The 24,241-nt window shown below is 37.8% G+C and overlaps 2 protein-coding genes across 4 annotated transcripts; both read right to left on the bottom strand.

Annotated features, from left to right (window-relative positions):
- Positions 1 to 1,478: 1,478 nt before the first annotated feature.
- Positions 1,479 to 10,187, bottom strand: LOC146579186 (butyrophilin subfamily 3 member A2-like). Its single transcript, XM_085261582.1, has 6 exons — positions 9,849 to 10,187; positions 7,687 to 8,037; positions 4,712 to 4,925; positions 4,304 to 4,368; positions 4,030 to 4,146; positions 1,479 to 2,804 (listed from the first exon to the last, which is right to left on the bottom strand). Exons 1-6 carry the CDS (start codon positions 9,898 to 9,900, stop codon positions 2,125 to 2,127), a joined length of 1,479 nt encoding a protein of 492 aa, XP_085117708.1. The 5' UTR covers positions 9,901 to 10,187; the 3' UTR covers positions 1,479 to 2,124.
- A 1,548-nt stretch (positions 10,188 to 11,735) lies between these two features.
- Positions 11,736 to 23,509, bottom strand: LOC146579185 (selection and upkeep of intraepithelial T-cells protein 1-like). 3 transcript variants are annotated; one of them, XM_085261610.1, is made up of 6 exons: positions 23,142 to 23,509; positions 17,922 to 18,272; positions 16,663 to 16,876; positions 15,170 to 15,234; positions 14,459 to 14,569; positions 11,736 to 13,219 (listed from the first exon to the last, which is right to left on the bottom strand). In XM_085261610.1, the coding sequence occupies exons 1-6, from the start codon at positions 23,188 to 23,190 to the stop codon at positions 12,555 to 12,557; spliced, it is 1,455 nt and encodes a 484-aa protein (XP_085117736.1). In that variant the 5' UTR covers positions 23,191 to 23,509; the 3' UTR covers positions 11,736 to 12,554. The 3 variants fall into 3 exon arrangements, with proteins under 3 accessions (XP_085117736.1, XP_085117744.1, XP_085117753.1); XM_085261618.1 differs by lacking the exon at positions 23,142 to 23,509 and adding an exon at positions 18,376 to 18,811; XM_085261627.1 differs by lacking the exon at positions 14,459 to 14,569 and having other exon boundaries at positions 23,142 to 23,508.
- Between the last annotated feature and the right edge of the window lie 732 nt (positions 23,510 to 24,241).

Genomic DNA, 24,241 nt, shown 5'->3' with positions numbered 1-24,241 from the left:
GTATGAACACAATGACAGACTAATAAAATGACAGAATTTGTCAGAACTGGTAACAAACATCTTCTTGGATGGTCTTTTAGTAGACAACAAATAATCACACAAGCAGTTGCTAGCCTAGCAAGCACAGCTAATGTCTTTTCACTGAAATGGCTAACCACTTTCATAACAACCGACCCTTTTGCACTTTAACATTTTTTTCCACTGATAAAGAAATTGGAAAAGTGCTTTTTTAAATTTCAGTAGAATTCATATTTTATTTCTTCCGGCTGTTAATTTAACATTTTAACACTAGATTAACGTTTTGGTTACACAACAGATATTTAGCACAATGCAGTTTTAAATAATATAAGCCCCCATATAAATCGAGATATTTAGTGATTGTGGAGAAGTAAGTAAATGGTAAATGGACATGTATATCACCTTTATATCACCTTTCTACAAGTCTTACTCACCCAGTCACACACATTCATGCTGGGCTTATGTCTCAGCACTTTTTAACATTTACATGAATGTACTGGGGTCAAAATGAGGTTCACTATCTGATACTTTGGTGTGCATTCAGTATGAGAGCATTAAGAATGAACCACATCATTGACAAATCAGTGACAGTGCTTTGAGGTCTGTGGTCTCTTTGAGCATGTGATTCTTCTTGGAGAGGTCTGCCATCCTGTGGCAGTTGGAGGACACTACAAATGTTAAGCTTTTCGAGGCAGAGGGAAAACTCGGCTGCTAAACACTCGGCATGCCTTCAACTTCTCAGCCTACCATCTTTTTTTAATTGAAGACGATGACTAACCTCATTTTTTTGTTCCCCTTATACATCAATACAGCTTTTATACATATGCTACTAAGAAAAACACAAGGATGTGTTGGGGGAAAAAAATCACAGATTTAATCTTTAATGCATGTCCTTCTTTACTACATTAATGAATCTTCCCTTTGGTCCTCCAAGAGATCCACTACTCTGTCAAACATTAAATTAATCTGTGTGCATCCCACTCAACGAACTGTAGTTTACTATGGGTATCTTTTGTCATGGTCCTGGGTCGGTGACCCAGCGCTTTTAGTTTATCATTTTCTAGTTTATTATGATGATGATTATTATTGTTTGGGTTCTATGTGTTATATTTGGTCTGTGTCTCTGTCTGTCTATGGTGTCACCCTGTCTGTTTGTCATACATACATACATATTTGAGAAAATCATATTAGAATGCAGGACTTTGTTGGGACATTGTGCTGAGAGATTTGTAAACTACTTTCACAGCTGGGTGAAGTTGGTGGAAAGTTACATTTTAATAATAACTTAAATGAATGCATGCCCTTGTGCAAAAACATCACCAAACAAAAATGATATCATTTGGGATTACAGATGATAGATGACAAACATTTTTACATGAGCCACTGAAACCGAGCTCACTGTCCAAGTTTAGCAAATGTAACCTTTCAATTACAGAAATACAAAGATACCCTTTTGCACATTTTATGCAAAAACCTGGAAATATTTTTAATTAAAGAACAAAAAGGTTAATGTATGAGCAGGATGAATACATCATGATATATACAATAATTCAATAACAATTAAAAAAAAAAAAGAAGAGAGTGAGCTTACTTGAGTTAGATTCTTGGAAAAGATCTCCTATATCCATGCTAATTTTAGCACAGAACATTTTGTTTTTTCCCCCAAATCATGGTAAAGCATCATGGTCTCTGTGATTTTGCAAATGGTAATGCAAAAAATAAAAAAATAAAAAAAATCAAAGACCTGTATCTCTTACATACTTTCCTTAGTGATTAATAAAGTATTCTGATTCTGATTCTGTAGGACTAGCTTAGTTTTCTAGAAATACACCACCGGGCTGGCTCAGTTCTTTTAAATTCCATTTTTCTACTACTTATTTGAACTCTTATCTAGAGGTAACAATCTAAGCAGTGATGCCAAGATCCCCCCTTTTCCAACAACACCGAGGCACCACAACAGCCAGTGCAATACTCACGTCACTGCAGCTGACTGTCAAGCTCCTACTCCACGCTTCAGTCACTGGTGTTAAATTTCAGCACCTATTGCTCAGTTAAGGAGTTTCAATCATTTGAACCAAGTGAGCATTACCTTGCCATGCACTTATTCTAGTACAATTTACGTTTCCTTTTGTTTTCATTTCTTAATAAACCTTTCTGTTCATCTCCTTCAGGTAAATTTCTCAGGAGGTTGTGATGGTTATTGAATTCTGTTAAATGTGGAAGTACTGAGGAGTGTCTACGCTGAGGAAGGCGGGTGCTTCGATGCGGTGAGACACTGGAGTTGATCATCTGGTGGCTACTGAGAGCAGAAGAAGGGTTGGATGTTGATGAATGTAGTTGTAAAATATCTGGACTGCTGTACATACAGTGGTTTCTTTGAGATATGTGACCAGGGTCTGGAAAGCTGTCTTGTCTTTTGATAACAATTTTCGAACCCCTGCTTTTGAGTAAGTTGCCAGATTTTGTAGTGTTAATGCTGGTTGAAGCTGAAGATGGGTTTGGATTGTACACACTGGTGACGTTGTTAATGTCAGGGCTATGATTTAAGAATAATTGTGAGGGTTTTGGAACATCTCCTGTGGTTGTGGAATGGCGTCGAACAATTGTTGCCCTGTCGTAGTGAGTAACTTTGTTGTTCTGTATTTTTATGGTCTCATCGTCCATAAGAAACTCATTCATCTGCCCATTGTGGCCATTTACCAAGTTGTCCGTTGTCAGTAGGTGGTAGCTTTCACACGTTATACTTCGATCTGATGACTTCTTGGTCTCTAGCTGCTTTACAATAGCTGTAAAATAAAATAAAATAATCAGCTGAATAATCTAGTTGTAGAAAGAAACCAAGATGTATACAGCTACAAGAGAATTACCCTGCTTTTCACTTTATTTATGACTTCAGAAAACACTTTCCCAATCACTGTTTTGGGAAAAGAATTCCCAGGACTTATTTGTCCAGCATGTCAAACAGACAAACAGATTGGAATGAGATCTGGGGAATTTGAAGGGCAAGTCAACACCCCAAATTTATTGTTGGGCTCCTCAAACCATTCCTGAACCATTTTTGCTTTGTGGTAGGGTGCATTATCCTGCCAAAAGGTTCCACAGTTATCAGGGAACACCTTTCACATGAAAGGGTGATTGTCTACAACAATGTTTAGGCAGGTGGTACATCGAAATAACATCTACATGGATGGCAGGACCCAAGGTTTCCCAACATTGTCCAAAGCATCACATTGCCTCTGACAGCTTGCTCTTCTCCATGATACCAGGTGTTCCCCAGGTAAGCAACACAAACAAAGCTGGCCATCCAGCTGGCCATTTCTTCAATTGCTCTGTGGTGTAGTTCTGATGCTCATACGTCCATTGTTGGTGCTTTCAGTGCTGGACAGTGGTCAGCACTGCCACCCTGACTGGTGTTTGGCTATGCAGCCCCTTATGCAACTGCAATGCACCGTGTATTCTGACACCTTTCTATCAGAACAGGCATTAACTTATTTTGCAATTTGAACTACAGTAGCGTGTCTGTTGGATTGGACCAGACAGACCAGCCCGTGTTTCCCACAACAATTAGTGAACCTTGGCCACCTATGATCGTGTTGCTGGTTCACCACTGTTCCTTTCTTGGACCATTTTTCATAGATTTTGACCACTCCAGACTAGAAACACTGCACAAGATCTGCAGTTTTAGAAATACTCTGACTAGCCTAACCATTACAATTTCTTAGACTTGCCAATTTTCTCTGATTCTAACATCAACTCTGAGGACAAAATGTTCACTTGCTCCATATTGTTTCCCACCCACTAACAGGTGCTATGATGAAGACAAAATCAGTGGTCATAATGTTATTAAGAATCAGTGTGTGCACTTCCCAACACTGATTACTGATCACTGGACATACCTCACTATAAAATATGTCTAAGCTGCTCAGTATATATAAAAGTATATGGCTCCGTGGCTTGCCTTGCTGTAGCACTGTTTTTGTTTTCGTCTTTTAGTTGAGAACTGTTACTTACCAAATTTGCCACATGGCTTAAACAAAAGAGCAATCAGTCCAGCTGCAGCTAAGAGAAATCCAGCTGTTCCTCCAATGGTGATGACAACCATTTGAAGATCAGATTTCATACAGCCAGCTAAAATGACATAACACTGTGCAGTTATATAAATAACTTGGAATATTTTGAAAATGTAAAATACTCTAAAACATAAACCTCACATAGATGAAAAATGCAAATAAAACATGATTTTAGGTGTAAGATGTACACATGTCACAGTGAAGTCCCTGCATACCTGGTATGAGGATTGTTGTTTCCCTTGTCAGGTTAAACTCTGGTTGATGAACTCTGCAGGTGACACTAAATGACATAATTAGTGTTATATTAGTGAAAAGCTCATTTTACTGTTAGGTGGTTAGTAAAAACATCATCTGTAGTATTGTGCAAAAGTCTTGAGCCAGTCTTCATTTATATGGGAAAAAGTGTCCTCGTGGACCGTGACCTTTTCATTGTGTGAAGTGTCCTGCAAAATAATTATTTTTTAAAGCTGTGTTTTACCATCTTCCTGGCAGAATAGAAAGAGAGAGGTTCAAATGTTTTGCAGAGTACTGTAAAAAAAATTAATGCCAAGATGAATATTTTGTTTCCTCATTTCTAAACCACTTTATAGATGTTTTAGAAAGTGTAAGTATATATGTATAACCTGCTGGTAGCTCTTTGCAGAGTGGCTTTTCGTGTCACAGTGAAACATCCACGGGCATCTTGTTCTCTTTTTGGATTTTCCTCAGAGATCTTTTTTCCTTTGTCATCCAGAAATGTTATCTGAGGCTCTGGCAGCCAGCAGTTTCCTTCGCAATGCAGAGCAATGTCACCGCCCTCCACTGAAATCACAGAAAGCTTTGGCTCCGAAACAGCCACTGTAAAAGCAACAAAAACAGATTTATGTATCTGCCACACATGTATCCTAATTTATTGCTTGTTCTACTCTTGTTTTTATACTAAAATATATGATGTCTAATCCTAAATCTTTTTATAGAACTTGCTTCTGAAGAAGAATGAAAGGCACTCTAAGTGACACATATCCCATAAAAACTGCTGTTAAAAACAATTCAATTATTTGCAGTGGCTTGCAAAAGCAGGACAACGACCCTAAACATAAAGCCAGGGCAACAATGGAATGGTTTAAAACAAAACATATCCATGTGTTAGAATGGCCCAGTCAAAGTCCAGATCTAAATCCAATCGAGAATCTGTGGCAAGATCTGAAAACTGCTGTTCACAAACGCTGTCCATCTAATCTGACTGAGCTGGAGCTGTTTTGCAAAGAAGAATGGGCAAGGATTTCAGTCTGTAGATGTGCAAAGCTGGTAGAGACAGACCCTAAAAGACTGGCAGCTGTAATTGCAGCAAAAGATGGTTCTACAAAGTATTGACTCAGGGGGCTGAATAATTACGCACACCCCACTTTTCAGTTATTTATTTGTAAAAGATTTTTGGAATCATGTATGATTTTCGTTCCACTTCTCACGTGTACACCACTTTGTATTGGTCTTTCACGTGGAATTCCAATAAAATTGATTCATGTTTGTGGCTGTAATGTGACAAAATGTGGAAAAGTTCAAGGGGGCCGAATACTTTTGCAAGCCACTGTATATGGTGACAAATCACAGTAACAGTTGTCTCAAGGTTATTATTGTTGAAAGGGTCTTTAACCGTACAATAATTTTAAGAAGCTGTGCTTTTCATTAAGTAAACTACTTTTTTTCAAAAGCTACATGGAGCCAAGCCAAAGTAGATGACTGTGGTTTGTCAAGGTGTCCCTTCATCTGAAAAAACGAATTCTGTGCCCTGTGGAAAGGAAATGTATTTTGTGTGAACCAATCTTTAACTTTTGCAGGACCTTAGATCCCATATTTATCAAATATCATTAATATCATAAAATATGCAATTCTGTCAAGTAGTAAAAAGCAACAGCAAGAAACTAAATATAGCTGGTTATATGACCATCTTTAAGACTAAACACTAGATATGGCTGGTGCTGTTTAAAGGTCAGCACGCACGTTTTAATTTCAAATTCAACTAACAAAATACTTGGATGTTTCATAACACACCAAGACCAAAATTTAACTGATAAACATGGTAGAGGTATTATCATGGTTTTGGTTGTGTTGACATTTTTAGTCATTGAGGAAACACTTCATTCAACACTGGCAAAGATTAAACAAGGTGGGGAAATACTGGATATGTTTTTGCAGACCAATTCACTGTTGGGCAATTGTCATGAGGTTAATAACAAACCAGTTCTCTCTGCAATGCCACACCTGACCATATAGTCAGATCTATATCTATACTTTGAACTAAGAGGCTTGGTAGAAGATATGAATCTGTTGCTGTACTTCAAGCTTAAAAAATGACTCAGAAAAAGATAATATTTTGTGGCCCATTAAGATCAAATGCGACATATGAATGTACTAATTAACCAAAAAAACAAGGTGATTCTGAATATAGTTCATGACTGACCTCCACACCTAATGCCTCTGATTTCCACATTAACCGCTAATATAATACTCTTTGTTTGCTTTTTAACATGCACCGTATAACGATAGTATTAAAATGAAAACAATAAAATAGCTAAATTTATTTAATGTGCACAGTCATATCAAAAACAAGAACAAGTTCCCACTGATGATTTCACAAAAAAACATTTCTACATCTTTTGAAGTCTGCAATTGAAATCAATTAAGAGATCTTCAAATCACTCTGTAATGTATTCCATGAAGATGGGGCAGAAAAGGAGAATGCCCTCTTTCCCAGCTCCGTATAAACTTATTGGAACAGTAAATGTAATGATGTCCCAACGCTGCAGTCTATGACTAAATATGTACTCTGATAAATAAAAGGTCAGTAAAGGAGAAAAAGATTGATAGATAAAATGATACCAATGAACCATGCTGCCAATGAGGACCAGTCAACCAGTGAACATAGAGCACAGTGGTGAGCTAAAAGTTTACAGCCAGTTATAAATCTTAACGCCCCATGATGGACAGAATCCAACAGATGAAGATAGTGAGCAGAGGCATTCATGTAAATGATACCAATGTAATCCAGGAAGGGTAAAAAAGTGGCATTAACAAGCCTTTTCCTTGCAATGAAAGAGAAACATGATCAGTTCATGAAAAAGAATCCCAACTTCAATCAAGTCAATAGGATGTATTGGAACCTGGTCCTGCTTAAGAACAAGTCCTCTGAATGATGATGATGTGAATAGCTTATCCTGGTAAAAATATATCGGATAAAACAGCTCTCCAAACTCATGGCAAGCAAAATGTTATATAAAATAAAAAAAGGATTGTAATATCTACATTATGTCACCATGGAAAACCAAAGTCGGTTGTCTTATTGTAAGCCTAATTGAACAGTTTTGGTTTCTAAACCCTAACCCAGCATCAACTAAAAATGTAGTACAGGTAAGTTATAAAAAAGGGTCTTTTATAGCCTTACACATCCTCTATTATAAGACTTGGTGCATAGCTTTACTTCATAATTAAACTACATGCTGCTAAGAGCTCTGACTCTAATATACATATAATAAATGGGCAAGGATTCAACTCTCAGGCTGGTGGACTACACAGTTCACAGCCGAATTACCAATGTGGAAATGAACATTAGTAGACATACCCACAACCAGCTCCACTTTTGTAACCTTCCTGATGGCATTTTTCTGGAATATGAGGCACTGGTACTTTCCAGTATCAGACACCTGCACATTGGAGATCCGTAATGAAATGTTTCCATCTTTCAGCTCTTTCACGATGAGGCTTGTCCTGTAATCGAAGGCTGGATTCTTCATCTCGTAGGCCTCACAACCATCCCGGTACAAGAAGACAACATCTGGCTTCAAGCCTTCCTTGGACCACTCAACAGTCGGAAAGTCAGTGTTGTCAGAGATATTAAAACTGCATGGTAGAATAACATCTCCACCAGCAAAGGCAAGAACGTGCAGTGGCTGACCATGAGCACGGGATTCACCTAGAAAAAAACCCACAAGAGGAATAATCAACCATATTTATACTAATAAAGCTGTGTGCAAACTCCATCTGGATTGCCTCCTTTACATTATTCTATGTGTTATAGGTGAAGAGAGCCGAGAGCTACAAGGCAAACTCTGCAATTTACCAGTCTTTTTAAAATACTGGTCAATACTCTGCATATTGACCAGTAGGATTACAATTACATTACAGAGAAAATGAAGTATAACCTATATGTTTTTATCCCCATGTTAAATCTGTAAGGGCATAAATCTGTCACAACAAAGATAGAGGTAAACCTTTGACTTCAACAGGAGAAAAAAACCTTTTAAAATTTTGAAAATTCTTTTTGACTCCTCAAGGCTCCTGAAATTGAAGTTAATTTAGGTAATATTTGAAAATTACCACCCTAATGACAGCCCAACTGAAAAAGAGCACCAAGACTGGCAAGGCTGTTTTTTTTTTCATAGCACTTTAAACGCTACAATCAGCTGCATTTCTAATGATCTTCTCAGCTGCATAAATTACAGCTGTAGTTTTCTGTGATGCAAGTACATTGGAGGCTTAGTCACTCGAATGCATTTCTCATCGATTTCCTCATAAACATTTGATATGCACTGACTTTTCTGTTGGGGTTCACACGAAATGCATAGTATTTGGGTAATGGTACAACTATTGGGACGAGTCCATGTGGTGAACTTTGCACAGTGTTCCTGATTGGTTTAGGATGATTAAGATATTGTTCACCAATAAAAAAAACACAGGTTGAACTAGGGGTGCACATCAGTGAACAACACTGTTCCACTTCTTGACAGAAAAGGAAAGGTATAGTTCATGAGGTAAGCTGGTGAAGACCCCAAACCTGTAAGATGTATAGTTTTTATATGAAGATGTCCCACACTGTCCCACACAAACATACTGTATGTTCACTTTGTTAGGACTCAGAAAACTGTGACATTCAATTAAGATAAACATGTCATGTCAATAACACATGTACACACTCACCAGCCAGTTTTTAGGTACAGCTGTGCAACTGCATGTTAATGCAAATATCTATTCACACGAATCACATGGCGACAAATTATTGAATTAAGACATGCAGACGAGGTTAAGACAACCTGCTGATGTTTAAACTGTTTAAAAATGAGAAAGAAAAGTAATTTCAGGAACTTTAAACTTATACACAGTTATAATTTTACATTTCACTCAGTTCATGCATGCAGATGAATTATACTTGGGGTTATATACATAATCATACATTCCTGTTACTGTATGCATACATGATATAAAATCCCACCTATAACACCCAAGAGGAACTTTTTCTGCTCTTCTTCTAAGTGTCAGAAATATAATCCACAAATTTTATTAATAACGTTTTGATCGGACATCATTTTCCAGCTAATTGACTTACAAAAGGTAGCGGCATCAGGTGAAGCAGTTTATATAAACACTTTCCCATAGCAGTGGAAGATAAACAGTAGCAGTACTGCTTGCATCTCCTCAGTACATACACTGAAACATCCTCGTGATGTGCTTTACTGGCTTTAACCGGCTTTTCCGGTTAAAAAAAGAAAAAGAAATAAGGACATTTAAAGAAATCCAAACGCATGCTTGTTGTTTTATCGATTGGCTCCTGTGATTCTTATTCTGCCAACAGCAGAAAAAAAGCATTTTGCCATCAACTGTTCTATTAATTTTGTCTTTCAGCGAAATGCTTAATTTGTTTCTCAAGTCACGTTTCCATTTGAATAACTGTAATTTAACTTTGACATGCGCAACGTTAATTTAAAGCAACCCGGCTCTCTTTCTTACCTATATAAGCTGACAACAGACCGGCAATCACGAGAAGACGATGATACATCATCAGTACACAGTTATTAATAAAACCAGTTAAATGTTTCGAAAGTAATCATTCTCTCCTCAGACACAAGCGACTCTTTAAGATCAGACTTGCAAAAACAGTCACACTGAATGAGAACTGAATTGTCAACTTCAGACTTTGGACCTGGGCTTGGGTGTGTGCTATGGGTGGGTGTGTTAAAGATTGCTACACTTTTACTTCTCATTCGCTTACACATGAAACGCCAACACCAGCTCTAACTTCCCTGTAAAATACAACAACAACAACAACAAAACAAAAAATGAAAACACTAACTTGAACTCCAAGACGTTTAAAGGATGGCTGGAGGTCCATAATATTGAATTTGCAAGTCAAGTGGGTGGGTGGTGGTTCCGCTCTTCTACTTAGAGCGGTATTTCCTGAGATGAGCTAAAACACACACACACAAATATTTATGAATATTTAATGTAGCAGGTTCACAAATAATAATTAAAAGACCTCAGCTACAAAAAGTAGAAAATACAGATTTATCATAACTATGATAGTATTAGACAAGCTTTCACTGACAGATCCGTGTTGGATTTTTTTCCTTTCATTAATTGTTAGAAGACTTTTTTGTGTAACCCTGACTACACTGCAAAACGAGAATTCATTTATTCTAACAGGTTAGAATGAGATGTGCCATTAAAGGTGGTGTGACAGCTACCTGAAAAATCTGATTAAAAATTATCTTAAAATATAGTGATTATTTTTTTTTCTACGTTTAATTAGACAATCCAGCAATATCCACAATAATACTTCAATAGAAAAACTTAACACTTAACAATTTTTTCAGATACTGAACTATATTAAGCTATTTGGTAATTTGACTCCAACTACCCATCAAAGCAGACATAATCCCAGTGGTGACATGATTTAGGACAGGATCCCCAGACTCTACATGGGAGTGAAGATGAAGATTGCAGCTTGGATGGGTCCAGGAGGCTTATTGCACTAATTGGAGAATGAAAGACAGAAGAACACTAAGAACTAAAGCAAGCAAAGTAGAGCCTGGTTGGCTCGGAGAAGGCAGGCAGGAACATGATTAGATTAATGACATCAGTCACGAGTTTGACAGCGTCATTTACAGTGGAATGTTTCAGTTCCGCCACAAGAGGGTGCTCTTCTTCTGTATTCTGCCTTAAGGTGATCATCTAAATGTTCCTCAGTTTCACATTAAAACAAACAAACAATTGATTTATGCCAAATAAGATGAGGAAAAACGGATGAATATTAAATGTATTATTCTTTTTACCTTTCAAATTGCTCTTAACTATAAAGATTCAGTAGAACTTAAAAATCATCTCAACTGTTAACAGGTATGTCAAAATATAAAGATTAGAAAATCCAACAAACTCTTAAACTGTGCAAGGTCTGTGTGTGTGCTCACATGCATGCATGTAAGTGAGTAACTGAGTAGTTACAGAAACTTTCTTCACATAGCATCAAGTTAATTCATGTTTGAAGTCAGAGTATCGCACTTCATTAGCTTCTTATATTCAGGAAATGTCTAACCTGCCCAGAGGAGGTGGTATTTCTGGATCATTTTCACATGCTCAATTTCCCTTTGGGATTAATGAAGTTTCTCTGATTCTGATATGTCTTTTCAGCTGCAACAACATGTTGTTGCATCTCTGGCAGATGCAGTTCCGCATTTTAAGTGTTGCACTGAATGCTTTCGTGTTCTTTTTCCCTATTAAAGCCCAAAGATGCCACCCAAATACACATTTAAGGGTTGAACTATAAAAAATAGGAATTTTTTGCAGTTTTTCACAATTCGCAGGTGCTCTATGAATGTAATCCCTGTGAATTTTGGAGGTTTCCTGTACTTCAGTAGTGTTCACACTTTATTTTCTTTCAGGTTTCAGACTAATATTGTCTGAAGAAATAAACAATGAACTTGAGTGTGGAAGACATAAAAGCAGAAGCTTGAGAAAATGATCATTTTTGTTTATATAACACATACAAATATTTCATTAAGTATTTAGCTTTTGAAACCTGAAACATTAAGCCAAATAGAACATTTTAAATTTGTATTACAAAGCAGTTTTAAATAATGTAAACCCTCAATACAACCTTTGACATCAAATGTTATGGTAACATAAAGCAACATTTACAATACAGTAAAACAGAAATCAAAATTAAGGTACTAAGATTCAATAAAACATCAACACACACACACACACACACACACACACACACACACATACACATACATGTTGGTTATATAATACATCCAAATCTAATTCATTCAAATAGTCTATGTTTAATGCTCATTAGTTTAAAACCCAAGACTTCATTTTCAGCTCTTACCTTTTAAATAACTGTTGGTGTAAAAAAAAAATAACCATCCATAAACAAAAATACAAAGAGCAAACAGGAATTAAAACAATGGGTTCATGAATGTCTGTCTAAGTGTTATCCATCAGCATGCCAGCCATGCTTTACATGGATTTTTCCCCATAGCACACCCAAATGAAAATCTTATAAAAGAAGAACTATAAGGCCAAAGTAATTTCAAAGTTGATATCTTCTAGTTTCTGAAGCCAAGCTTGTAAAACATCTGGCTAAGATGCAGTCATTAGTAGATGTTAACTGAAAGTTTTCCAGTTTTTGTTCTCCTTTTGTGAATTGGCAGCTCATGACTCTTCAGTTAAATCTTCCAGTACATAAAAGCGGTTATTATTGCAAGCTAAATGAGAACCTCCTGAATAACTTCTATGCAGTGGCGAGAATGCATCTTGATCTAGGAGGGCTTCAGCCTCACTCTTTGAGCTGCTAATGTGGTCCAGCATTTTCTCTGCATTGCTGGTTAAAGACAAGCTAGGTAACGCTAAAGACATAATAGCAGGACTACTTCTGTTGCGATGTTTTCTTTGGATTGGTTGGCCCGGTGCTGGATTGCTGTTTTGCCTCTTGACTCCTAAATGTGAACCTTTGTGGTGTAAGCTGCCAGATTTTGGAGGGTAAGTTTTGGTTGAAGCTGTGAATTTTGGATTATAGTCATCAGCACAGTAACTAGCGTTGGAGTCAAGGTCAGAATAATGATTGAAAGGTCTTTTGGGGATGTCTGGTTTGGACGTGAAAAGGCCCCAAATTGGTTGGTCATGCTGGGTAGCAACAGCACGAGACGGCTGATCATTTCTTTTTAGCTGGCGAATGATCTCTTCTTTCTCCTGAAGCTCTGACTTGAGTCCAGCCAATCTTTCTTTTAGCTGCTCAGTTAAACTGTTTAACATATTTTCAGTGCTGCTATTCTTTCTTTGGTCTGATGACTTCCTGTGAAGACGCTTCTTTTTTTGGGCTGTGTAGACAGAAAAGAAAATGTGTCATTAATAATGTGACATTAATTTACGGATTAACAAGAAGGGAAAGTAAAAGCAACCCAAACTATTTTTGTAAAAGAAGACATAATTTTAAAGTGACTTTAGCTGTGAAGCAACAAAATGAAGATTTTTCCCACCAAACATTTGAATCTGAAGGTAATAAAAACATTAAAACACTTATAGGCAACTTTTCACAAGCTTGTCGCCCGTCCTTAACTTCACTGCATAGTTGTACTTTCTTTTTTTCGATTGGTGACAGTTACAGGACCACCACCAAGGGAGGCACTGGGCACCCACCAAAATTGTCTGGCCCCCCCAAGTGACCCCCAGCACCAAGAACACAAGTGAACACAAGAGAGGGCAAGACACCCTACAATGAGTTGAAACATTAACTTGTTATTTATTCCTGCCTATATCATTTTTGTCACTTTAGATGTCCCTCACTGTTCTGTCTTTGCTGTGCCACCCCGATATTTTTTTGGCCCCCATATGAAAGATTTCTAGAGGTGTCCCTGAATAGACATGAAACAAGTAGAGATACTAAATAAAGATATTTTGGTGATTATGGAGAAGTAAATGTTATGGACTGGTACTTGTATATCACCTTTCTACTCAGTTGAGCAGACATCTAAGTCTCTTTCACCCAATCACATGTGTTCATGCAGCGCTTAAGTACTTTATTGCATTTACATGAATGCACTGGGGTCAAAATGGGGTTCGGTATCTGAACACGGATACCTCAGCGCGTAGTCAGTCAGACGAATCCACCAGTCTTACGATTGGCAGATGACTCGCTCTAACACCTGAGCCACAGCTGCCACTATGTGTGCACCTTTGGCCATTAAGAGCACTGCAACTATATTTCTAACTTTTGTTTTATAATATGTGACATTAACAGACTTTCACAAGTCTTACAGGACATTGTTTTTTTTTCTTTTGAAGAGTGGGTTGATGAGTTTTTGATAGCACTAAAAGCAAAGCTGTTGCTATTGTTTTTTCTACTGAAACAAGCTGTCTTTAAGTACAAGTACTCAGCAACAGCACTTTGAGCATGTGGTTCTTGTTTGAGAGGTCCATGTCTGCCATCCTGTGGCAGTTGGACGACACTACAGACGTGAACCTTTTCAAGGCAGAGAAAACACTTAGATGCTCACCACTTCGCTCATGTCTTCACTTTTTAACTGTATCATCTTTGTTAAATGAAGACAGTGACTTACTTGATTTATTGTGTTCCTTATATATCAGTAGAGCTAATATAGCTGAAAATAAGACAGAAGCCAGCCCTCCAGCAGCAAAGGCAGCGGTGCAAATGTCAGAGCTGCAGGTGGCTGAAATAACACCATGCATGATGTTAACATCTGATCACATTATCTGCTAAATCACAAACATGATGTCTGCAACATAGAACTGGTTTTCCAATATCTAGGAACTATGGCAAACTAAGCAGCTTCCTTTCTTAAGAAGTGTTGCATAATCACGTAAATGGCTCCATGTATACAAAATAAAACACATTTATGTTTTTATTTTATTACAACAAGATGTTTCCCGAGCTAATTATTGGAAGACTTTTCAGACTATACCTGAAAATAATTGAATCACCTTCAACTTCCTACAACTCAGCTGTGAGATAATGCAAGAAAACTGTTTATTTAATGAACAGATTAATCAAATTGCATATGATTTGATTTGAGGTTGGATATGTATGGTGGTAGTTCTTTTTTTATTTGTTTTAGTTAAAAAGGGACAATGTATTATATAAACATGATTGTTGTCATTTGATGCACTGTTCCAGAGTTTAACACTAATTGCATCTGCAGTTCATGAGCAGATTGGAGTTTTTAAAAGTAAGTGAACTTCCTACAACAGGCTGCATTTCTCTTATTTTGTTAGCCAGCAGGTACATGTGTGATGTTCAAGTCCCCGTGTACCTGATACGAGGATCTTTGTTTCTCTGGTCTGGTTGATCTCTGGCTGGTGAACCCTGCAGGTGATGCTGTGAGAACAAATGCAAGTTGGTTAGTTTTAGAGTACATTAGTAACATTTTATGTGGACAAAGGTGTTTTGTTTTCAAAAGATTTTTAACAATAAGTGCCCTTTGTCACCGATTCTGTTTAGAATTTTTATGGACAGAATTTCTAAGCGTAGCCAAGCGGTGGAAGGCTTTCACAGAGCTTTTCACAGAGAATCTCATGTCTGCTTTATACAGATGTTTTGGTTCTGTTGGCATCATCGAGTAATGGCCTCCAGCTTGCACTGGAACGGTTCGCAGCCAAGTGTGAAGCGGTGGAAATGAGAATCAGCACATGATTCTCATTCCGGAGGCCATGGTCGTCAGCTGGAAAAGGGTGGAGTGCCCACTCAGGGACGAGTTCCTGCACCATGAGTGATTGCAGTGATGCAGACGCCAAACTGGTCCATCATGATGAAGGGAGAGATGAGTGTCAAAGTGAAGCGCTCTGTTAGCCGATCAATCTACCTCCCTACCCTCAATTATGGTCATGAGCTGTGGGTAGTGACTGAAAAGACAAGATCGCACATAGAAGCGACAGAATTGGGCTTCCTCCGAAGAGTGACTGGCCTCTCCCTTAGAGAGTCGGGCCATTCGGGAGGGGCTCAGAGTAGAGCCACTGCTCCTCCACATCGAAAAGAGCCAGTTGAGGTGGTTCAGGCATCTGACAGTGTCAAATGCCTGAACCACCCGGGCCTCCTCCCAGTGGACACTCAGCTGCTTGGGAATGCCTTGGTGTAGCTCCGGGCAAACTGGAGGAGGTGGCTGGGGAGAGACAGGTCTGGGCTTCTCTGCTTAGACTTCCGGCCCCGGATAATTGGAAGAAGATAAATGGATGGATAGATGTTTTTTAAGAAATTAAATATAATGATGAGTTGGGGAAAAAAACTGGCTGCTTGTGTCTGATTTACTTACCAAACATGGTATATCACTGGTTAAATCTTTTATGAAAACAGGATCAATTTAATAGAACCAAATTTAAATGTTGTTTTTTTGGGGTGTTCCCTTTAAGGGTGACTGCAGCAAGTCATCCATGCGCATCTCACCCTCTGCCCTCGCTCTTTTCTTCACATCTCTTGTGTCTATTGCTTTGGACGTTTAAGACTTCACAGAGAGAAATACGTTCATACACAAGAGTTTTAGCTTTAAAGAAATCATAAATGCCAATGACCAGTCAAAATAAGGTCATAAGATTTAAAACTATTCCTGTTCACATTGCACTAATGATGTCTTAACTCAACAAGTCTGTTTCATGATACATGATGTACTGCATCGCAACCTCTCGCATATGAGAGAGCAACTTTTGATGTGTCTGAGAAATGTTTTGAGGCATAAGGAAAACATTTTGTTTATGTTACACAAAATAAATTATCAGTGAGTTTTGAAAGACGGAGCAATGATGTCAGTTGAACCTGCTGTTTCCTTCCTGCAGAGTAACTCTTTGTTTGATGATGAAACGTCCGATGGCATCTCGATCTCTTTCTGAACCTTGAGCGGGGATGTCGTTTCCTTGGTGATCCAGAAATGTTACCTGAGGCTCTGTTGGCCAGAAGTTCACCTCACACTGCACAGTCACCCCACATCTTTCAACCGAAACCACTGAGAGCTTTGGCTCCGAGACTGCACCTGTAAACAAAAATATCTAATCAGGTGTGCCAACTGAATCTTTCATCTGTCATCACTTCCTGAATAACCAGCTTCATGACTAGTTTTATGTGCATAATTCAAGCCATCGTCTTAATTAAGCTTCAGGCAACCAACTATACCAAATGTAGTTCACTGTGAGTAGCTAAAGATAACCAAGTTATCAAAAGGTAAATAGGTAAAGATTAAAATCTTTCTTAATAAAATTAAACACTATAAAAAGTCTTCTTTAGAAGCTTCATTAGAGTGAAATATCAACCAATTAATCACATAAACTTGGTAAACAACTTCAAAGAGACATGATTTTTAGAATAACTACATGGGGAACAAATAGTGTACACAGTTTACTCTGTACACAATTTAAAGTACTGGAGAGAGCACATAATGACAACATAATGAGGACAAAACCAGTTGAACCTGAGACACTCTGACGCACATGTGTGCACAGACTGAACTCTCAGCCTTTGTTGACACAGTACTTCACACAAGCTTAGAAGTGTCAGTTACTCCATTCACAAGCTTCATTTCATACTCACAGTAAACACAGGTTCTAGATTTACCCACAAAGTGTAATGGAGCTGCTAAAAAATGTTTTCTATTATGAAACTACTATTGAAGTATTAACAACTAGCTGGTTTTTGTCATTTTTATGGGCCAAAAATTGCTTAGCACTGTTGCCTCACAGAAGCCAGCTGTACTGCAAAAATGTCTATCTAACCATGTGTTACAATCTTACAATCAGCCAAAAAGCCTTTTTGATGCTGTTTTGAGAGGCGAATACTACGAAAATTACACTCAAGCAAGCGTGTTATCCTCTTTCATCATTTAGACGTGACTTGGCTTAATCCATCAAAATGCCGTCGCTGGGTCTATTTGGACACTGAATCTGAATAATTCACAGAAATGTATAAAAGGAGTCATTCACATTACTTGGTTCGTTCAGCCTACGATTTGATAAACTAGACAAGGTCCAAGGCCTGTGCAGCATTCCTAGCTTTGGTTATTAATTGAACTTGAGAGGACGTACCAACAACAAGCTCCACTTCTGTGACCTCCCGAGGAGCATTCTTCCAGAGCTTGAGGCATTTGTACTTCCCTGCATCAGACATTTTCACATTGGAGATCCTTAATGAGATGTTTCCATCTTTCAGTTCTTTCATGATCAAGCTTGTCCTGTACTCAAAGATTGGATTCTTTATTTCGTAGGTCTCACAGCCATCCCGATACAGGAAGACCACATCTGGGTTCAGACCTTCTTTGGACCACTCAACAGTCGGAAAGTCAGTGCTGTCAGAGATCCTGAAGTTGCATGGTAGAATAACATCTCCACCAGCAAATGCTAGAACCTGCCCCTGTTTACCATGTGCAGCATGTTCACCTAGAAAAAAAATACATAAATATATGAATAAATGTTTTCATTTAATGCTACATTTTATACTACTTATTCATCTCTGGGTGAGGGACGAGCAGTCTAAACAGACCTGCCCAGACCTCCTTCTCCATGGCATTCCCAAACCAACTTAATAATGTAATTACTCCAGTTATTTTCAGGTGTGTCCTCAGGAATTCTCAATCCCGAATCCACCCAAAACACCCCACCTAGGAGTCATCCAGTCATAATTATTTCAAACGGCTTCTTTGAAGGAGAAGCAGTTCTACTCTGACTCTGAAGGCCTGAATTTGTCACAGTCCTGGGTCGGTGACCCAGTGTTTTTGGTTTTTGTACTTTTACTTTTGATACTATTATGAATTATGACTGTTTGTGTTTTGGTTTCCCAGTGTTTATTCTGTGCTCCCTCTGTTTTGTGTCATCCCTGCCTGTGTATCCCCTCTAGTGTAGTCAGGTCTCTAAGTCTGTGTCTTTGCATGTGTGTGTGTTTCCTGTTTTACTTTGAAGGTCCGTGTCTAATCGCAGTGTGTTCAATTATCACCTGTCCCGTCATGTCAGATTACTCCCAGCTGTGCCCTCCTTCTGTGTCTCAGTCCCTCGTTATCCCTCTGTGTGTTTAAGCCTTGTGTCTGCCTGTTAGTTGCTGGTTCATCTGCGTTATCTCCCTACAGCATCTTATGGTTTTCTCTCTGTGTCTTCCTGCATCTCTGTTTCTGGCTTCAGGTTTGCTTTATGCTTAGTCTTCCCAGTTTAGGTTTTCTCAGTTCTGTTTTTTCGCCACCGTCGCCTTTTTGTATTTTCAGTCGCCACAAATAAAGCTACCTCACATCAGCAGTGCCTGCATCTTGGGTCCTTTACTAATTCCACACGGCTCGCCCCGCTGACCTTGACAGAATTCTTCTTCTTTCAGTCACTATATTTATAACTTGGGCTTGTTTTCATTTATTTCAGTTATGCAGTTAACAATCAGACAAATAATAAAAGAAAGACATGATTTTTTCTTTTTAAAGCTGCACTGGATAGCACTACTATTCCACTGACTCCTAGAGGATGGTATTGCATTTACTTGTAATAATGAGACCTTGGACCTTATTTGTGCAACTGGAATTGAACTTTTTTTTTTTGCCATACTTTTCAGTTTTTTATACTAGTCAGTTTCCTACTTGCGACCAGATTGAGATATAGCATTTGCATTTGCCAATTGCTGTTTGGCTCTTTAAATTATTCAGTGGCTTGCATTTGCTTTCTTGCGCAAGAACAGTTGTTTGCTTACGCAATCTTGTGCTTTGTGTTTTTCCTTCCTTGATATGGCAGCAGATATCATGTCATCATGATTGTCTCATCAGGCTGCACAAACGTGAGATGATTTGCAGCCACCGACTGTAAAAACTATAAAATGAAGAAGGGCTGAGTGCCTTTCTTTGAGCAACACTGTATCAGTCACAAATGTCAGTGCATAACCAGATGAGATAAAAGAGATGGTTAATTAATAATGATCGAGGAATTACAAACAACTGTAAAACCAAAGACAAACTCTACCACCTCACGTGGCAGATAGAGAGCGCTTCCTCATACTTTGAAAATCACGCAGCATAAACAAAAGTTAAAAAAAAAAATGTCCACTGCGTCAGACTGACAGCTTCATGGTTTTATGCTGCGATAACTTAGTGCAACAATGCATGTAGGAGATTAAATAAACAAGATCCATTTTCACTTGTGACACAACAAAGGTAATACGATTATGATTATTATTATTAGTAGTGATAGCTAAACAGTAAAGCTATGGGTTTGTTTTTTGTTTTTTTTACCTATGGCGCTCATTCTGACTGTGAGACTGATGGAAACTCCAGAGAAATGCAATGTAATTGTGCACATTTAGGAAATCTTCCAATGAATATGCCTCAAGAAGATTTAAATCATAAGAATCATGCTAACATTTGTGGATGCAAGAAAAATGCTTTAACAATCAAATACATTTATTTTTAAAGAGGGTTCAATTAGCTATACTTCATTAATTTCCAGGACATTAAAAAAATGCAACACACAACACCAACCACGTCACCAGTGGATTAGTTTTCTTTTTTTTTTTCTCTCTTTTTTCTGGTTCTTGTACAGGAGATGTGGAAGCAGTTCAGTTAACTTCTATAATTATTTTAATTTCATAACTTAGAGATGACTTTGACCTAACAGTAACAGGTTTGACATTTTGGTCTAATTAATTATTCAGCTTGTGTACTTTGTGTTTTTCTACAGATGACATTTGAGTTTAGCAGCTTGCAGAAAAAGAATCACAAACTAACAGATAAGTTGACAGACTGCAGGTAAATCACTCAATAAGTCAGTGTTATGCCTCTTACAGTAATAACTCATAATCCAGTTGCTAATAACTGGAGTGGGTGGGTTGTTTGCTTCAATTACAGAGCATTATGTTAACACTTAACATTTTAAATTTTCTTCTTTTTTTCTTTTTTCCTCTTCTTGCCTGGGTTCCTTCATTACATGAAGGAACCTTTAAAAAAACAAAAAACAAGCGTCCATGCTCACAGGTGTACACACGGGTGATCACACCCACAAACTACACCCTTTTTGGCTCCTACCTCAAAGCACACTGTGTTGTGTTGATCTTATGTGCTGCACAATAATGTTTAATATTTAGTATTTACTGTCATATTCCCATATATCATTGTGATGTTGTTTATTCTATTACTCTTGTTCTCTTCTGCTTGTTTTCTTTTTTCTTTCTCAGCAGGTGATCCAGGTGATCGATATATGCATTTTTTTTCTCTTTTTTTTTCTGCCCATTCTGTTGGTTTTTGTCTTTTGCCCTTCTCCCCAGTCCCTCTTCTCAGCTGTTTCTCTTTCTCCCCTTCTTTCCCCCAGTCAAGTCTGTCCTGTATTCAGCAAGTGAAAATAAAATAAACAATAAAAGGTGAATCAAATGGACCATTACGGCAAGGCTGGGATGGTCAATTTGGTAAAGTAAATCCGTTGGGCATCTTTCTTTGCCTTTAGACAACAATTCTGATGGCAAAAGAGCCAAACGGGACAGGCAAAAAAAAAAAAAAAAAAAAAAAAAAAAGTGGATTAGTTTTCAAATAAAGATCTTACATTTCAGGAGTCCCCAATTTTTTAGATTGTATAGTTGTTTCTGTTAAAGGTTTTTCCATAAACATTCTTTAAAAAAAAGTTCTAAATGTGACCCGATTAATGTTGATTGATGTTGCAAAATTTCCAATAAATTTCCATTAAGGGTGCTTTGAGTGCTGGATTGCTCTTGTGCCTTTGCTTTAACTGCATAAAATCAAAGGCAGCTTGGTCTTTGTGACTGAAACGATACTTTGACAGTCACATTTATGCCTCAGAGTCAGATACTCAAACAACTGGCACAAAAATAATGCAGTATGATAAGGCGCAATAGCAGGAATCCCTGTAAACATACAACTATTCAGAATATCTGGACAAGGGACAAACATTGTGGTGCTGCACACGTTCTGGTTTCCTGGTTGGAGTTCCTTTGATAAATCATAGGCGCACCAAATATTCTGGGCCACCCATGAGATCCAGAAAATTTGGCTGTTGCCCTTTAATCCAAGTTAGCAAACTAGCACGGACTCTCAAACAACACTAGTAAGGAATAATAGTAGCAGTAGTAAAATATTAAAATATAACAATATTGTAAGCTGCATTATTACAGTGATGATCACATGAAACAGCCGGAGGCATAAAGCAAAATCTCTGCTCCTGGAAAAATATTTGCACCTCTTACAGAAGAACAATGATTTGTATTGTTGACATAACCTTTTGCATACATCCTACCACAAGGTATAAATGTGAAAACAGGTCTTAAGTTAATCCGACTCATCAGTGGAAACTATGCAATAACTTATCTCATATTCCAACACTGTGAATGCAAGAATGTGTGAGTCATATCTCCCTCTTATCACTCTGTGAGCCTGTAATTACTGTTATAATAGCAATAACACGAAGGTGGTTCTGTCAACATACAGTTTGTAATGTAATTGCATTCACATGTAAACATTTTGCACTTATAAAAAGATTTAGGAAAATCCAATTAGAATCGGGGACTTTGTTGGGACACCGAGGCCATCTGAGAGAAATAATCTCTCCAGTGTGTCCTGGGACATGCCTTTAAGACCTCACCCAGGAGGTTTGCTTTTACACTCAGCTCTCTCTTCACCACAACAGACCGGCACAGCATCTGCATCCCTGCAGCCGCAGCACCAATACGCCTATTGATCTCCCCTTCTCCTGTCACATGTGAACAAGACCCCAAGACTTAAACTCCTCCAATTGGGGCAGGAACTCGTCCCTGACTGATTCTGGGACCACCCAGTTGAAAGCCTTCTGCCACTTGCTGCACCTAGAAATTCTGTCCATAAACATTATGAGCAGAATAATTTTATATCACTCCATTTCAGTTTCAAAGCAAATCAATTCATTTTCAAAATATAAAATTCAATTTCAATTTAGTGATGATCATTTTCAAACCATAAATTCAAATTCAAATTTAACTTATTCAAATTCAGTTTCTGATGGCACAGATTTCTGCCCATAGACTATCATTTTAACAATAACACAACGATCTTCTTGCTGTCATGTTCATGGAATTTAAAGCTGGTAAAACAAGTTTGTCTTATTTGTTATTTAGCCTTAAACTTGTGTTACTTAAACGTACAAATCATGGACATTTTCCTCTTTGCTCTTCTGTGTAACTTCATTTGTAACCTTTTTTGTCATTACTATTGGGATTATATAAATTTGCAGCTCATTTATATAACTATAAACACATGTAATATAATGTAATAATAGCAGCTGAAGTAGTATTCCCCTCCTTACCTGTAAAAAATAGCAGCAGCCTGGCACACAGAAAAAGGCGCTGATACATCACCAAGGGGAAAAAGCTGAAGTTTCCCTTTAGTCACTGAAATGGTGTAAAAGTTCATAGAAAGTGTACACCGGCCTGAAAACAGGACGAGCCCATTAAAGACAGTACGGTAGACAGGACGCACAGAGACACTGCCTGGAGTTCATTCATGTGGTTTCACTATCGGTGTGTGTGTGGTGCTTTCAAGTACACTCCGTGTTTATAGCTACCTAATGTCCTAAACTGTCATTAAAATATAAAATAAAATAATAATAATAAAATAATAATAATGGTAATAATAATAATAATAATAATAATGGATTGGATTTATATAGCGCTTTTCAAGGCACCCAAAGTGCTTTACAATACCACTATTAATTCACTCTCACATTCACACACTGGTGGAGGCAGCTACAGTTGTAGCCACAGCTGCCCTGGGGCAGACTGACAGAAGCCAGGCTGCCATATCGTGCCATCGACCCCTCTGGGGCATACAGTGATAAAAGCATTTTGTGCTACCAGTTTCACTGTAGCACAATGGACTAAACTTGCCACTTGATGCCTTGACTTTTTTCTTTCTTTCTTTCCGTTTATGAGTGTGGGAGAACATTTTCTCCCAGCACACAAGGACGTTCCAACCTGAATATACACACGGATAACACAAGTCACATGACAATGCATTGGGAAAATGTATGAACGGGTGCAAGTGCTTATTTTTGACTGTGAATGCACTTCAGGAAGCCTGAGGCATATTCTTGAAGACTACCTAAAGAAATTACAAGAAACATTGCCTAAGAGCGTTCGGACTTTGTACCCATTTGTGTTTGTACTTTTCAATGTATTAATCTTTGTCGTCAGTGTGTGCAAATTCAACAAACTTTACAAACCGAGACATGTTTTTGCCCTACAAACTTTACAAACTACAACTTTTTAATAATAATAATAATAATAATAATAATAATAATAATAATAATAATAGACACAGTTGAAGACATAAAAGTAATACTAAAGACTTACATCAATATAGATATGAAAAGATACAATGAAATAAATAAACACTTAACACCTGGGT

Source organism: Mchenga conophoros, linkage group LG3 (assembly GCF_057382185.1).
Source record: "Mchenga conophoros isolate Kocher_MC1m ecotype Shallow Benthic linkage group LG3, M_conophoros_male_GT1.1, whole genome shotgun sequence".
Lineage (NCBI taxonomy): Eukaryota > Metazoa > Chordata > Actinopteri > Cichliformes > Cichlidae > Mchenga > Mchenga conophoros.
This window is presented reverse-complemented; position numbering and strand designations above follow the sequence as displayed.

What these genes read in the sequence shown, in the direction of transcription:
- LOC146579185 (XM_085261610.1), bottom strand. Translation starts at nt 23,190, where the DNA reads ATGTATCAGCGCCTTTTTCTGTGTGCCAGGCTGCTGCTATTTTTTACA. An exon ending in GCTGCTGCTATTTTTTACAG is followed by an intron (nt 18,273 to 23,141) that starts GTAAGGAGGGGA and finishes TTTTTTTTCTAG; the next exon opens with GTGAACATGCTGCACATGGT. An exon ending in CTGCAGGAAGGAAACAGCAG is followed by an intron (nt 15,235 to 16,662) that starts GTTCAACTGACA and finishes TTGTTCTCACAG; the next exon opens with CATCACCTGCAGGGTTCACC.
- LOC146579186 (XM_085261582.1), bottom strand. Translation starts at nt 9,900, where the DNA reads ATGATGTATCATCGTCTTCTCGTGATTGCCGGTCTGTTGTCAGCTTAT. An exon ending in TCTGTTGTCAGCTTATATAG is followed by an intron (nt 8,038 to 9,848) that starts GTAAGAAAGAGA and finishes GTTTTTTTCTAG; the next exon opens with GTGAATCCCGTGCTCATGGT. An exon ending in AACAACAATCCTCATACCAG is followed by an intron (nt 4,147 to 4,303) that starts GTATGCAGGGAC and finishes ATGTCATTTTAG; the next exon opens with CTGGCTGTATGAAATCTGAT.